Genomic DNA, 13425 nt, shown 5'->3' with positions numbered 1-13425 from the left:
CTTGACTACAATTACTGCGCTGTTTATGCTCAAGTGCTTGCATGTTCTCCTGTGTATTTTGTTTGTGGCACACTGGACACCTCCCATCGTGTGAGTGTGTCCCTCCTACCCTGTAATTTCCATCTCCCCTTTGTCTGGCCCTTTTTGATTCCTGCAAAACGTGTTTCACTTGTGGCCATCATGGGGGTGGGTGGGCTCTGGAAAGCCACTTGTCCCACACCCAACAATTACCTGGGCCCCCAACTTTCTTGCTCCTGACCTGGGAATCACGCAGAATACCTGAAAATGTGTGTCCAGCCCTTCATCCCATCTCCTCTAGAAACCAAACAAAACTTGTCCCTGAACAACCAAACAAACCAGTTGCCTGGTCTCTCCTTCCCTGGAGACCACACACAATGTATTCCTGGGTGGGAGCAACAACCTTCTTAAAAAATGGAGAGTGATCAGCGCTCTTCTTTTTGGTTGCTTGCAGTGTGGCGTGCTGATGTGGGTTGGGGGCAGAAGCTTACAGAGGCCCTTGCGGTTCTAGCTGGTACCCTTCCCCCTGTCTGGCCTTCTCCTTCTCCCCTGGTTCCCTTCCTCAAAAACCTGCTCTATTTTTCCGCCAGTGGGTCTCCTGGCCTCTCAGCCTCTGCCCCCCCCCCTGCCTCTCGTCTGCTCTCACCCCCCCCTCATCAGATCTACCAGACTCCCTGCTCCAACTCCCTCTCTCCCTACATCCAAGGGTACTCCACAGACCCCGGGTCTATTCCAGTGGGTGGGCCTAGCTAGTCCAGTGTGTCTAATTTATATCACCTGGCAAGGAGTGTACTTCTGTACCTAGTTTCCACAAAGACTTGGGTGCCTTCATTGTGTTCCCACTTTTCAGTGCAGCACGCTTGTTATTGCCAGAGGGGGGACCCAGTCTGTCTGCGTACACGAGACAACCCCACCGGGGCTGTTGACTCCTTGGTCCAAAACTGTGGCCCTGATTGGGGTGTCCCTCACGGCCTCCCCCATTTTGGCCTGCCTCCCACTTCCACAGCGGCCTGGAGGGGAAAAACGGGTAAAGGGAAGGAATTCTGGAAAGGTAGGTAGCTTGACCAAAAGATATCCGTTGATCTTTGCAGAGCGGTTCAGGGTGAATAAGAAAAGCCTATTGTAGGCAAAGAGGTAGTACGATAGTCTGAAGATTAACTTGCTACCGGAGGAGGTGGAGCGGTGTATAGGGCAAAGTGTAGTGGGTGAAGCACAGAACCTCTGGGTACTCCTACTGGTGGTTTGGGGAAACTTAAGGTCTCCATGTTCAATCAGAACAGTAGGCTATTTATCGGAGGACAGTGTCTGGGATTCCATGGTCTGAGACGGGAGGGGGGGGGTCGGCAGCAGAAAGGTCAAGACCTATTAAGATGGGGGAGAGTTTGTAGCAGTGTGCTTCAGTCCCACATAGTATGGGGATGCTCCTCTCATAGGGGTAAAGTTAACTGAAAGATGGTGGTCTACAGCTGTAAAAACAAATCCCAAGCCTACTAGGAAGTCCTTGATTAAACGAGATTCGTCGCGGTCAGTGCTCCAGATAAGATTTTGAAGTGGGAGTATTTTACTACTTTTTTTTTTTAAGTTATGAGTAAACTCATTTTTTTAGAGTAAGAAAGGAAGTTCCATTCCCAATGGGAGTGTTTTTTAAAAGCGAGTAAAAAAGGTATTTTTGTAACATTTATCTGCAGGTAGTCATTCATGCTCCTTAAATAATACTTTTGTGCCTCTTCAGATCAGGCATTAACAATAGTTTCTTCCTGTGGTACTTGCGTGCATTACAGGTAGCTCTTATGTGTTGGTTTACTATATTTTAGTTGGGAGTATTTTTACTCCCTAATTTTATTTTCTTGGAGTATTTGTCTTTTTAGGGCTCAAGAGTGGCAGTGCACTCTTACCTGTAGGGCTGGTTGCTGTGTACCACTCCCCGGTTTGCAGTGTTACCTGGAGTTTATTTTTATTCTTTGGGCTTCTGAAGCCAGGCTCAGGGTCTTTGTCACAACGGGGCGTGTACATAAGACGTGGTCCTATGGAAGAAGAATAGTTTTACTGATCATATAGAGTAGAAGGACTAAATCCAATCCGCTCCTTTTTGGCAGCGTTTCTTTTTACAGATAGTTTCCTTATTCCCGTTGTCTGAGTTGTCCAACTCGGGCCTGGAGGGCCGAATCCATGTCGGGTTTTCAGGCTACCCCTCATTAATCATGAAATAATGTGCCTACAATGATTCTAAATGTATGCAAATTTTTCCTCCTGAATAGTAACGAGGGATATCCTGAAAACCGGTTTGGCTCCATGCCCGGAATTGAACAGTAACTGTTTTTTGTGTGGGAGTCCAGTGCAGTTTAGAATATGACTTTCACACCGTAAGTTGAGGGGCGGATGGCTGGCATGGCCGGTAACAGCCTGCCGTCCCGAGCCAAAGTAGGCCTGAGCGAATCGAGGGCCTTAGATCAGCTATGGGCCATTACCGGGCATATCCGCACCGCCCTACCCCATTCCCCCCGCCCCTGGTGGGGGTGAAAGCTATTCGCACCCAGGATTTAACCGCTACTTAAAACTTTGGGACATAGTATCCGTGCCCTATAGTGCTGCTTTGGTACATAGTGCTGTGGTGTCGGCATCCCATAGTGCTGCTTTATGTAATGCCATCATATCCACATCCTATAGTGCTGTAGTACTGCTGCTTTGTTACATAGCACCATGATGTCAGCAGCCTATGCAGCTATTTCAGAACTATGTGACATGGTGCCAGTGTTCCATAGTGCTGCAGTTTTGTAACAGTGCTGTTGTCGCTCTGTCCCATAGTGCTGCTTTGTTAGTGGGATCATTTCATCGTCCCGTACTTCAGCACTATGCAACACGTAGTATCAGCATCCCGTAGTTCTGCTTTATGTGGCTAACCCGAGTTGCTGAGTTGTGATGCTTTATACATAGTTGGGCAGGGCTCAAATCGAGGGTACAGTTGGGTCGAGGGTACAGTTGGGTGGACTGAGCCCCACCCCCATTTTTGTTTCAGACGGCATCTTGATATGTTAATATCTGGTGACGCTACATTCAATTGGTAGGGTAATGAGTTTCCTCTTTTTTTAAAAATAAAAGTTTTTGTTGTGACTTATACATATTCATTTTTTTTTTTCAGCAAGCCTTTCTTTGCATGGAATAAAAGTGAATGCGAGTGAGATTTGAACATGTTTTGTATGTGCCCTTAGTTTGCTCTGCCCCTACATGTCGTGTGTAAAGCGTGTTACTTGGGCACTGTCCAAAGTCCAGGCAAAAATCTGGTTGAAAGGCTTGTGCACGTGATGCTGGGAACTCTCGAACCAGAAGGCCACGAGCTCAAGTCCTCCTTCTCGATGGCTAAGCCGTTCATCCTTCTGCAGTTGGCAAAGCGATTTTTAGTTTATGCATCAATCATTCGTGTTGCGTGTAGTAGTAGCGTAAAGGACGACTGGCATCGGAGGAACCATGCGTTGCCTCCAGTTGGGTCCAAATCGTATGAGGAGCATGGAAAATGGTTCGAAAGCTGTGCACCCATTGACGTGCAAGACATGTTTTATTTGCACACTTTAAAAAAAAAAAGAAAAAAAAAATCTCCCATACCTAGGGGACAGGGCAACTAACAGAAGTAGGACTAACGCTTGAAAGTGGTTATCAAGGCAATACACTTCCTAGTGGTTGGAGAAGGGGATTTTGAAGCAGGTATGGAAGCCCAAGTCGCTAGGCTGCCAGGCCAGCCATTTACACAGTAGACTATCGCAAATCTCCCTAAGCTTCATGGTAAATTGATATCTTCTTGCATTATGGGAAATAATGTGCATACTGTAATGTAACTGGTTTGCAAAAATGAACTGGAAACTAGTGCTGGCCTTGTTCTCTGGGGATGTAGAAACGCACAGAACACATAAAAAGAGACCAACGTGCAAACCCCCAGGGAGCCTCCATTCTGCATGCGTCAATAGATGTGCAATCCCATCTTGCATTTGCCCCCTTGCCCCCACTAATTTATGGAGTACATGCAAATGGAAGCAGATTGGGGTGTAAGCATCGCAAGCATAAGACATGCCACCTTCAGCTACGTGTAGAATTTCAGACTGACTCGCAAGGAAGGTGAAGCGATTGGGTGTTCCAAAATGATGCACCATGATTGTACAGGGATGTACAACCAACGCATTGGAGTCTGCACTGGTGGGAATCCAGGTTGTGTTCGAATTATGACTTTGGGCATCTAGATGGGTCATGCAAGGGCAGAACATGATGTATCCTACTGCAGAATGCTCTTTGGGCAAGCGTAACATTTTGCCATCACTGCAGAATTTTATGGGCATGCAATGTAGGGATTAAGGTTCCATGTCTTTACATTGATAAAACCATTGGCTTGTCTTGGCATCCGTGTCGGCACACGAATGCTGGGGTACAGCCTTTGTATTTTTTCTTCAGAACAAACTGGGTTAATACCACTGCACCCTTCTGCATGGTTTTCTTTTCCTGGTATACCACACCCTTTCTTTTCAATTTAATTTTCTTGTTCCCTAAAACAAGATGCTCCAGTACTCCACGTTTTAAGTTTGATGAGGTTCCTCGAAGTCTAGCAGCGATGTAAAAGTGCATCTCCTAGGATTTCACAGCTGCGGGGCTCTGATCTTCCTGCTTCCAGCCAAATGAGAGGTTCTGCAAAGCACTGAGCCCTCAGCGATGCACCGACAGCTTTTCCTGGAGGTCCAGCAATAGATTATATTGAAGACTGGAAGTGATCATTGCAGTAACACAGGAGTCCTTTTATGCTGCCTGGAAAAGGGCCTCAGCAACCAGAGCTTTCTGGGTCTCGGCTGATGAGATTACTGGACCAAAGAACTTCAGTCTTGGCTGTTAAGACCCAAGTTATGAATGTTAATCTGGAAATGTCTTTGGTGAAGGCAATCACTTTAATACTTGCCTTCCTCCTAAATACTCGTGTTGGATATACAGCCAGTTTTTGCCTGCATAAGTGAGGTATCCACTTTGTATAGTGGTAAGGTAGCATTGGTAATGGGCTTTCTTTGCACTCAAGATGTCCGCCAAGAGGAGATTTCGTATTTATTTGGAGCAAAACGCTCTAAAAATGCCAAGTGCTGGAGTTTGCTTGTTCAAGAGCTGTCCCTCTGCATCAAATTGTTTGCCAAACCAGTTGTTTGACGTGAATTTGTTAGATTTGGACTTAAGTTGTAGAAGAGCAGAGCCGGCATGCAGAGGCTGGGCCACTGCACCGAGTGTTCAGGGCTCTAGTTGTTCAAGATCAGTGGTGGGGGGATTGGCCATTCCTGGGTGTGGCTTTATAAATGGCCGAATGTGTTACTTTTTGCATCCACCATAGACGCCATCCACATTGAATAAAGCACCCTTCAGGTGCTGGCAGTACACATCCTACCCCTGCCCACATTCTGCCCAAAGATGCCCGCAGAGCAGCTTCTCCTGCAGGACTGAGGATTAGCCCTTTTTAGTGTCCTTGGCTTCTGTAGTGGGGCTGCATGCCCTTTTTCGCAACTCTCCAGCTTCTTTGCCACTCTTCACCTTGTGTGCAAGCAAGTGGGATAGGAGGGCATCGACCTCGTGGTTTCTTTTGGGTGTGGGAGTGTATATGCGCACTAAGCTACCTTCTCCCACCCTTTGTCACTCCAGATAGCAGGCCCAGGTCCTGCTAACTGTCACTTTCCAGTCCTATGTTGAGGGCTTATTAGCTCAGCCCCCTGTCCCGCCCCTCTCCCCTAGTCCCCCAGTTTGCTGGAATTATTCAAGCTGATTTAAGGGGATAACGGGCAGGGACTAGGCCATAGCCTCAAACAGGATGGCACAAATGCAGGCCTCCCTGGGCATAGAACCTGTGCAATGTAGTGTGAGGCATAAACTGTGCTCTGCTACACGTTGCATATTAAAAGTAATAAAGCGGTGTGTGTGGGTGGGTGTGTGTGGGTGGGTGGCTGTATGTGGGGGGGGGAGGGGCGTCAAGCTGCAGTCTCCCATAGCCACTCAAATGACTTGGGAATGGGAGGTGTTCCCAGGTGGCACCCTGCACTCCATTGCCAGTGCCTGATCTTGTTGCACAGTATGTGAAGTGTATTAGAGAGGGAACATGGAGGCTGAGTAGCCGCGTGACCGTGTCAATCCCATGGGCAAAGGTTTTGCCTCACAAAGGCACGCTATCTTTATTCTGTTGTCCGGTTGTTTTTGTTTTTGCAACTTTCTGGTAGCTATGCCACCTGTGATGTCGAATTTGTGATGTGTGCCACTTTAGCCTGTTACTTAATTATAACTTCTCTATGCACCCTAGCAGGCACCCATGCGTCATCCTAAATTTTGGGGAGTCTATTTGTGTAGCAATTGTTTCTTTACGCCTGTTTAACTCTATTGCATAAAGAACACCACTTTCCAGGTGGCCATGTCTAAACCTTTGTTGGTGCCTAGGAGCACCCTTTCCCTTCAGGGAGGCATCTGATTGGCCGGTCAGGGTCACGAGGCTATTGAGAAGGGCACTTTAAATTCCCTTTGCTTGGTGACTGCTACAGCATGCATTCTGCTGCTGATTACGTTCTTTGGAGTGACTCCTTTTTAATCCTGAGAGCCGGGGGAGTCTGACCTAGAGGTGAGGCTTGTCTGGAGTGAACAAATCCTCCTTTTCTTTTTGCCAATTGTTTTAGATGCATTTGTTGCAAAAATCAAAACTGTGCGGGCAGTAAATGCTTTGTTTGGTAGCGACTGCCTCCGGATTGGAGAAAGTAGTTGGGAGTGTTAGTGGGATACAAAGTGACAATAACCAGAAGTGTGGATACTGGAGAGAAATGCAAGCATTTAATTGAGTTTTCTGAAGCCCTTAAATAAACACAGGCATAGAAAAAGTATTGAAAAATGAGTGGTGGACGAGGGTTGCTCAATGTCTTGCCCCCCTTGGGGTCTCCGCGGTGAGGGATTTCATGGGAGCATTCTTTGCGTCCGCTCTCAAAACAAGCCTTGGCAATGCCAAGAGTTTTGGCTTTTGCGTGGCATGTGATGAGCATTTACCAGGCTCTGCTTTAATGTTACTAACTGGACATTATTGGTAGAAGCTGCAAAATGTTGCCAGTACCTGAGAATATAATAGCAGTGCCAGGAAATTGCCTATTTGGCTTTGCCAACACCTGCTTTAAAAATGAAGTTACAGACACACACATGCCTTTTTATGAATGAATTGGCAGTAAACTTCGTTAAGATTAGTTTATTGCACCAGTAGTACATATAAAGCTCACATTAAGCCATTAATTCTCCGAAGAGCTTTGAAATAACTAGTTATGGCACGTCAATAACAACGTTTGATGTTACTTTTTGACAAAGCAACATCATAATCTCGGGAGGATGTGTTTTGGGTGGGAATGGCCACAGTGTCGATCATGGCAATGGACAAAACGGTCCAATGTTGTGTCCGTCCTCCCTTCCCCCCCAGCTGTACTCCAGTGTGATTTGTTTCAGTTTTGGAAAGTTCGCTCGTTTGAAAGGAATATATACTCAATGCGAGAACAGTACTGGGTAGGATTGTGGAGGCGTGTGGGTTACTTGGCCTGTTGATGTTGGTCCCAGGCACAGGGTCTGGTGCCAGGATGGGGGAAGCACCAGGCACCATGTGCTAGCAATGCCTCCTGTGTAGTAGGCCTGGTATTCTGTGTGTGTGCAGGGGTCTCGCGCATTCCAGAGGCGGGGACTGCACGTTCAAGCAAGCCGTATTTATGCAAGCTTGCCGCGTGCCTGCCAAGTTTTGTAGAAAAGAAAAATCCGATTTGATTTATTTTTACCTTGAAGGCTGACAGAAGCACATTTAAGCCAGATTGGAGGAAGCCTTTGGCTGTTGCTGTTTGATTATACATTCAAAGATTTATTGATGGCATCCAACCAATTGTGCAAGGTATCCGAAGTAACTGCACGAGCACTATACAATAAAACAATTAGCCCAGTGGTAGAAGGGCGACTAGAAAAGTAGTGGAGCTGTGGTCTGGGCAGAGGAGAGGGTAGGCGGAAGCACAGGTGATGTGGCCAGTGCATTCCAATAGTGTAAGTGACTGGTAACTAAGGCTCCTATTACAACTTTACACGTGCACAGGGAGATGAATGGACCAATCCTCTGTATAGAATGGTGAATATGGTCGCAAAAAGTACAGGAATGGGAAACCGAAAAAATAGTAGTGTAACACCGCTCATGACCGTTCCCGCTCACTTCGGTCACTGGTTTGCCCGGTCCATCGACACTCGCACAGTATTTTATAAAGGAAGGATAAAAGGCTGCATAAGCGGGTACTTGACTTGAAAGGAGATTTATGTTAAATAAAAAAAATAAAAATTCTTTCTATAGTGTTTCATAGAGGGGGGGGGTGTCTGAATTCACGGAGCAGTGGGCCTTGCTCGAGGCCGGTGTCGTGAGGATAGTGATGTAGTGAGTGAATATATATATTGAATTAAATAAATGGATTATCTGCACAATGATTTATTTCAACAAAGTCGCACATGCCACAGCGCCACCCAACAATTGTTACTGCAAGTTATCCGCCAGATCAGAGCTACATCAGCAAGGCATTGTGGGTATGCAAACTAGCAAAAATGCCACCATTTCTCTACAGAAAATGGTCAATATGTCCAGGAAGGCATTGTCCCTGAACTGTCTGGACTTGTTTCTGGGTGGCCTTTCGCCCCTACCTGGTAAAGCCCTTCCATGTTTGAGCCACCACTAGCCTGCCCACATGACTAACAGAGGGTACTCTCTGGGATACTAGGGGACCCCCATAGTATCCCAGAGAGGACTTTCAGGCAGACGACATAAAAACAGAGCCACACTAGATCGGGCTTTGGATTGAGACAGGCTGGGCAAAAACAATGTAAAAAAAAAACAATCAGAAAGGCAAGCAAAATGTACTGAGGTCTGCCACCACATAAAAGTGGGCTACCTGCCTAACAGCTGTGTGCCGTGCCGCCTTTGCTGTGCTGTGTGCCGCCCTTGCTGCGCTATTTTGCAATCTCCATGGTTCTCCCCCAGGACGGAGCAGCCCTCTTCCATTAACCTCCCCCTATAGATTTCTTGAAGAATGTGTTGCAGGGATAACGGTGCCAGGTACTGGCAGCCTCGCGTCTCCCGCTTTTCCAAGGAGGAGGTGAGGGCTGTGTTGTATGTCATGCAAGTGGAGAATGCGTGAAGCTTTAGCTAGTGCTCTGAAGCTCTAAATGCAGAAGGTTTCTCCATTGAAGGCTTTCTTCTGTTAATATCTTGGTCACTGTTGAAATGCCACCTTTTCGTTTGAGCGTTTCCTTCTAGCCCGCTACAAGGGTGGTGCCCCGGCCGTGGTGGGAACTCTGCGGTCTTGCTGCTTGCCCTGCTCCACCCTCCTCGCTGTAGGTAAAGGATTCTAAAGACTGACTTTTGGAAGCAGAGGGTGGTTGAAATGTCTGCCTTTTTGTCATATAAAACCACATGGTACACGGGCTGTGCCAGTGGCACACGTGGGCATGCACTAGTTTCAGGGAGTGAATTACTTTGCCCTGCCTTGCACAACTGGATGTATCCACTCTCTACGAATGAGGTGCTAAATGTAGGGACAAAAGACCCACTGAAAGTTTCCCCTCCCACTTCAGCGTGGGCAGCTCGCTAGTATCCAAGTGGGTCCTTCTGGAAGTGGAGCTCTATTCTGTAAGCCAGGATTGTCCCACTCAAGGCCAGGGTCCTGACGAGTTTACAGCATATCCCTCACTAATATTCATGAGGTAAAATGTGCACACATTCAGAATCTTTGCATGCAAATTCATCTGATGAATATTAATGAGGGGTATCCTGAAAACCCGCCATGGATCTGGCCCTCGAGGTCTGGAGTTCGACAACTGATGTAAGCTAACAAGGCCTGGTTCCAGCCCTGACCCTCACTCAACTCGCACTCACCATTGCTTGGATCCCACAGGTTGAAAACTCATATCTGGGGCCCACCACCAAACCATAATGTGCCATGTCCCAGAAAGGGTCTGCTCTTGAGCACATTTGTCGGCTGCCAAATATCCAAAACAACATTGACTTGTGACCAACACCTTTGAATGGACTTGCCCTATGTTACTCTGTGGGTCATTGAATTTGTGCAATCTATTATTTGTATGTGTATTTGATGGGGAATTTTCAGTAACTTTTTTTCCCCCTCATTTTTATATTTAAACTCTGCTCTAGAGACCCTTAGTTGCTGATGCTTGTTGGAGGGAGAGGTGGGTTCTAACCCATCCTCACTTACACTCCATGGTAGTTTGTGCATACATGTGTATGAGCTAATACTTTTCTTTGGGTAACCAGAGTTCAGTTAACACTTTCCTTCAAGACCTGGTCTCTTCCGACACACTTTAGACCGCCGTCTCGGGGCAGGCGGATCTTGAGCTGTTCCGCATTTTCTTTGGGAAACTGCGCCCTAGGCGTCGGCTTTGTCTGTGGGTCTGTGGGTTTGGGGGTTTTCAGTGCTTCTTACTTTAGTTTCAGGAAGTACTCTATTTAGTTTTGCTTATTTGCTTAATTTTTTTATGGGATTTGGAAAGCTTTTGCTTTAGTTTGCAGAAGCAGAGACTTGACCCATTTGAGGTTAATTTATGTAAATCTTGTGTACTTGGCAAACCACAGAACTCTTGTTCTCGGGCCTGCTGTTCTAGGGTTCTGTCGAAGAACCAAATGGGATTTTAGGGTTGCGGTTCTTCACCTCAGTCATAATGCCAAAGATAGTTTGGATACTAAAGGGATTAGTGCAAAATGAGAATGTGTGCGTGCACACCCTCTTCTCGTGCTCCCTCTTTTGGCACGCGCGCTCGCTGTCTCTTCTGGCACGCTCGCTTCTCTCGCGCTTGCTTCTCTCGCGCTCGCTCTCTCTCTTCTCTCGCGCTCGCTCTCTCTCTTCTCTCGCGCTCGCTCTCTCTCTTCTCTCGCGCTTGCTCGCTCGCTCTTCTCTCGCGCTTGCTCGCTCGCTCTCTTCTCTCGCGCTTGCTCGCTCGCTCGCTTCTCTCGCGCTTGCTCGCTCGCTCGCTTCTCTCGCGCTTGCTCGCTCGCTCGCTTCGCTCGCTCTTCTCTCGCGCTCGCTCTTCTCTCGCGCTCGCTCTTCTCTCGCGCTCGCTCTTCTCTCGCGCTCGCTCTTCTCTCGCGCTCGCTCTTCTCTCGCGCTCGCTCTTCTCTCGCGCTCGCTCTTCTCTCGCGCTCGCTCTTCTCTCGCGCTCGCTCTTCTCTCGCGCTCGCTCTTCTCTCGCGCTCGCTCGTTCTTCTCTCGCGCTCGCTCGCTCTTCTCTCGCGCTCGCTCGCTCTTCTCTCGCGCTCGCTCGCTCTTCTCTCGCGCTCGCTCGCTCTTCTCTCGCGCTCGCTCGCTCTTCTCTCGCGGCCCGGCTGAGGCATCATTTACTAATTATAGTCCAACTATTGTGAAGACTAAATGAAAGTGAAAAATCAGGTTGCATTTAGTCACCTGTGTCCTCTTGCAACATAATACTTTGCGTGCGGCGCCTAGCCGCTACATGGGCTCTTTTGCTATGCAGTGCTTGGTCCACATTATCTTCTCAGCTACTTGGCAATTTGTGCCGGCACTTCCAGACTGTCAAAACTAAAAAGGGAAGCACCTGAAAGAGGATCCATTTGTGCCTTTCGAGTAATGGTGAATGACACAAACGCAGGAAATGTCATTTTATCATTTCTAAAGTGTGTGGTTTTGGATAAGCTTTTCAAGCTCTGTAAAGTTGGAATTTCTTTAAAATGTTGTGCTGTCCTGGTCCCATGAGATGTCATGCCAGCGTGACATTTAAAAAGTACAGGTATCCTTGTGAGCAACATACAGGAGTGGAGGAATTATTGATCACTCATTGACTGCGCATGCACCACCTCCCCAAGCGACAAATGAAAAGCTAATGCTCTTGACTCGTGTCATGGTGGTTGGATGTGCTGGGTTAATCTTGGTTACTTTTTCTTCTACAGATCAGCGTACGTGTGACCACGATGGATGCAGAGCTGGAGTTTGCCATCCAGCCCAACACCACGGGGAAGCAGCTCTTCGACCAGGTGAGTGATTGGCTGGTAAGGTGGGTCAATTGGTGTGAGAATGGGGAGGGAGGGGTGGTGAGTCTACGCTATGGTGGAAAAAAACACTGCCGTAGTTGGCCTGAAATCCCTCATATGATGTTTGAATACCGATTTAGTGTGCACAGAGATTCTGCTCACTATCTGCTTTCATGTTGCCCTCATGCTTCAGGGTAACGCAGCACTTCATGCATCCATTTCACATCTTCAAATATTTTCTGGTACTTAAACACCTCCAATACTGCCATAATACCGTCAAAATGCATTAAAAACCTGTGTCGAGGCTGTCATTTAATCTCATGGCTTTATCCCGTTCGTCGCCAATGTCCTACTTCTGAAAAATGTTCTTCTATTTGTAGGCACAACTCCAATGGCAATTAGATCCACTTATAATATTGATATGTTTTTGGAAAAAATGTCTGCTCTAAATCCCTCATTTCACATGGACCTCCGTTAGTCAATATCGTTCCTACATTGCTGATGCTTATGTGGAAAGTTTCTCCACAGCGGTCCCTCTTTGAGACAGTATTTGTTTCAGAATACTAATGGATCACAAATCTTACTGCAACCTTCTGCCAGAAAAAGTTGCACTCTGAAAAGCGGCGGCCTTGTCAATCTTACGCTGCTTTTACTCCATTAAAATCGTCAAATATTTACCACTTTACCAAAAAGGGAGTAAAAGTAAGCCCAACTTAATCTAGGAGCAGAGGATTAAGATTCCTACTTCCACCCACACACTCCACTGATGTTTGCATCAGTGGCACCAGCTGAGCTGACTAAATATTACTTTACAGATTTGAAGAGCCAACTGGTAGATCAAAATGGATCTTTATTTGCACAAGGTGCAACACAATTTGGATTCCAAAGCACCTGTTTGAGTTTAAATTGTTTGTTATTAGACGGAAAAATACCCCAGTCAGATGAGAAAATAGTTTTTTACCCTCCAAAAAATCTATTTACTACAAAATTCAATAAATTGGTAAAATCATCCCACGTCAATCCGGAGCCCTGAATCCCCTAATTGCAGCTGATTGATCAGTTTGATATTACGTTTTTCTGCCAGCCTAGCAGCAGGATCAAGGGATGGGTGGGAGGCTCTAGCAGACTGCCAAGGACATCGATTTCAATCCCTCCCACGAGGAATGTGAAATGGAACATCCCCAAAATATCTCTCTTCCGGAGTTTGTTGTCTGACCCAGAAAGGTGTATGTGCTCCATCCGCACAGGATGCTTCGTCAAACCCAAAATACTACTCCACAATAAGCATTAGAGCGGCCTTGCTCCATTGCACCCAGTTGGTCTCTGACATCGCCTCCTTTGACGTCTTGGCTGGATGCGCA

The 13425-nt window shown here is 47.0% G+C and overlaps 1 protein-coding gene across 3 annotated transcripts in view; it reads left to right on the top strand.

Moving 5' to 3' along the window:
* MSN (moesin) overlaps positions 1–13425 on the top strand; it is a 278033-nt gene that overhangs the window by 122423 nt on the left and 142185 nt on the right. For all 3 annotated transcript variants that reach the window (XM_069612528.1, XM_069612527.1, XM_069612529.1), the window contains exon 2: positions 11984–12067. In XM_069612528.1, the coding sequence (XP_069468629.1) occupies positions 11984–12067 (84 nt within the window). The remainder of the gene's footprint in view (positions 1–11983; positions 12068–13425) is intronic.

This window comes from Ambystoma mexicanum, chromosome 5p (genome assembly GCF_040938575.1).
Source record: "Ambystoma mexicanum isolate Mex_15411 chromosome 5p, UKY_AmexF1_1, whole genome shotgun sequence".
Classification (NCBI taxonomy): Eukaryota; Metazoa; Chordata; class Amphibia; order Caudata; family Ambystomatidae; genus Ambystoma; species Ambystoma mexicanum.
Note: the sequence above shows the minus strand (reverse complement) of the source record. Positions and strands in the feature narration are given on the sequence as shown.